A 1550-nucleotide genomic window follows, 5' to 3' on the forward strand; every position below is an offset into this window, starting at 1 on the left:
ATTTTTTTATTTATATTTAAATATATATATCTCGTTTTTATTTCAGAGATATCGTAGACCGCGTATGCGTAATTTTGACAATGGTGTACGATGGCAAGGGTGAAATTTATAAAAAATATCCAGATAAAGTACTCCCATTAATAGATCACTCCGATTCAGTGATCAGAATGTTTATTTTGAGGCAATTATTGCTTTCGTCTAACGATGAAAAAATGCTTCCTTCATTAATCGCAGATGTTAATTTAATAGTTGCAGTTATTAATAGAATAAGCGAAAAAGATGAAGTAATTTGTGCAGTAGCCAAGAATTTCATCACACAAATTGGACAGAATCCGAATGGAGTAAAAACTTTATATCATGGAGAACCTTTGAGAACGTTGGCCAAACTTGTCGTTAAAAATGACCATGTTAGTTTTCATGTTTATGACGTTATAATAAGCATAGCCACAATTTCCAAGGAAAATTTAGAGGCGACTATACAATCGGGATTTTTGAGCAGCCTCATCAATATTTTGCAAGATAATGATATATTATTGCAATTGAATGCCATAAATTCACTTACTCCATTGGCTTTGACCGAAGAAGGTTTGAATTATCTGGAACAACAAGAAGTTTTGACAGGACTTTTTCAGAAAATGACGTATACCGATGAAAAGCCCATGTCAAATATTTTCACTCGTAATGTCATGAAATTTTTTGGAAACATTGCACAATTGTCGCCAAATGAAATGTTCTTAAAATATCCAGCTGTAGTCTTAGCATTGTTTAAAATATTAGATAATGAAGATCTAGTTTTTTTAGATGTTGCATTGGATACGCTAGGATACATTGCAACAAATATGGAAGGAAAATATGCATTGCAGACATTGGGAGATTCTATGTTATTTGCAATGAAGAAAATAGCTGAAATTATTCAAGGAACGCGTACAACTTTAAAAATCTCCGCTTTGAATAATCTTAATTTTTTAATAAATGTACCAAAGACTGAACAAGATAATAGAATTTTATCTTTAACAAAATCATGGTTTAACGCTCTTTGCGATGATCCATTAGGATTGATAGTCAAAATGTCTAAACAACCGTTCATTGACATCAGATTTGCTAGTTTAGAAGTTCTAGTAACTGTGGCATCTCAAGCATGGGGTCAAGAGTATATATTTGATTCTCCAGGTTTGATAGAGTTTCTCTTAGACAGAAACATTGAAACCTTCAAATTGTGTAAGGAACTGAAATACAAAATTGTTCAATGTTTGTCTGAAGCGGAATCGTATGTATTCGAGGCTGGTACCATGAAAAAATTAAAACAGTTCGTTAACGAAGGCCCATTCTACGTTGAAACCTATACAGAAGTTGGATTTGAAAGTGCCATGTAAAATAATAATGTTATTAATAAGTGTAGATTATATCGTTAAATATATCATTTCTTCTAATATTTCATACAAAACATATAAAGTTGTTATTTGCATAATAATCAAAAGGTACATTTTGTTTTGTTGAATATGGTATATTATTTCATAATATACAATTTATATATATATTTCTGTAATATA

General features: G+C 30.7%; 1 protein-coding gene across 1 annotated transcript; it reads left to right on the forward strand.

Annotated features, from left to right (window-relative positions):
* Positions 1-46: 46 nt before the first annotated feature.
* LOC106786245 (26S proteasome non-ATPase regulatory subunit 5) lies at positions 47-1443 on the forward strand (the record flags this gene model as incomplete). The annotated part of the gene is given in 1 exon segment (XM_014747406.1): positions 47-1443. A coding segment is annotated over 1 exon segment (1327 nt), but the record flags the coding sequence as incomplete, so codon positions are not given.
* Between the last annotated feature and the right edge of the window lie 107 nt (positions 1444-1550).

Source organism: Polistes canadensis, unplaced genomic scaffold (genome assembly GCF_001313835.1).
Source record: "Polistes canadensis isolate GaletaPanama2010 unplaced genomic scaffold, ASM131383v1 scaffold_70, whole genome shotgun sequence".
In the NCBI taxonomy this organism is placed as follows: domain Eukaryota; kingdom Metazoa; phylum Arthropoda; class Insecta; order Hymenoptera; family Vespidae; genus Polistes; species Polistes canadensis.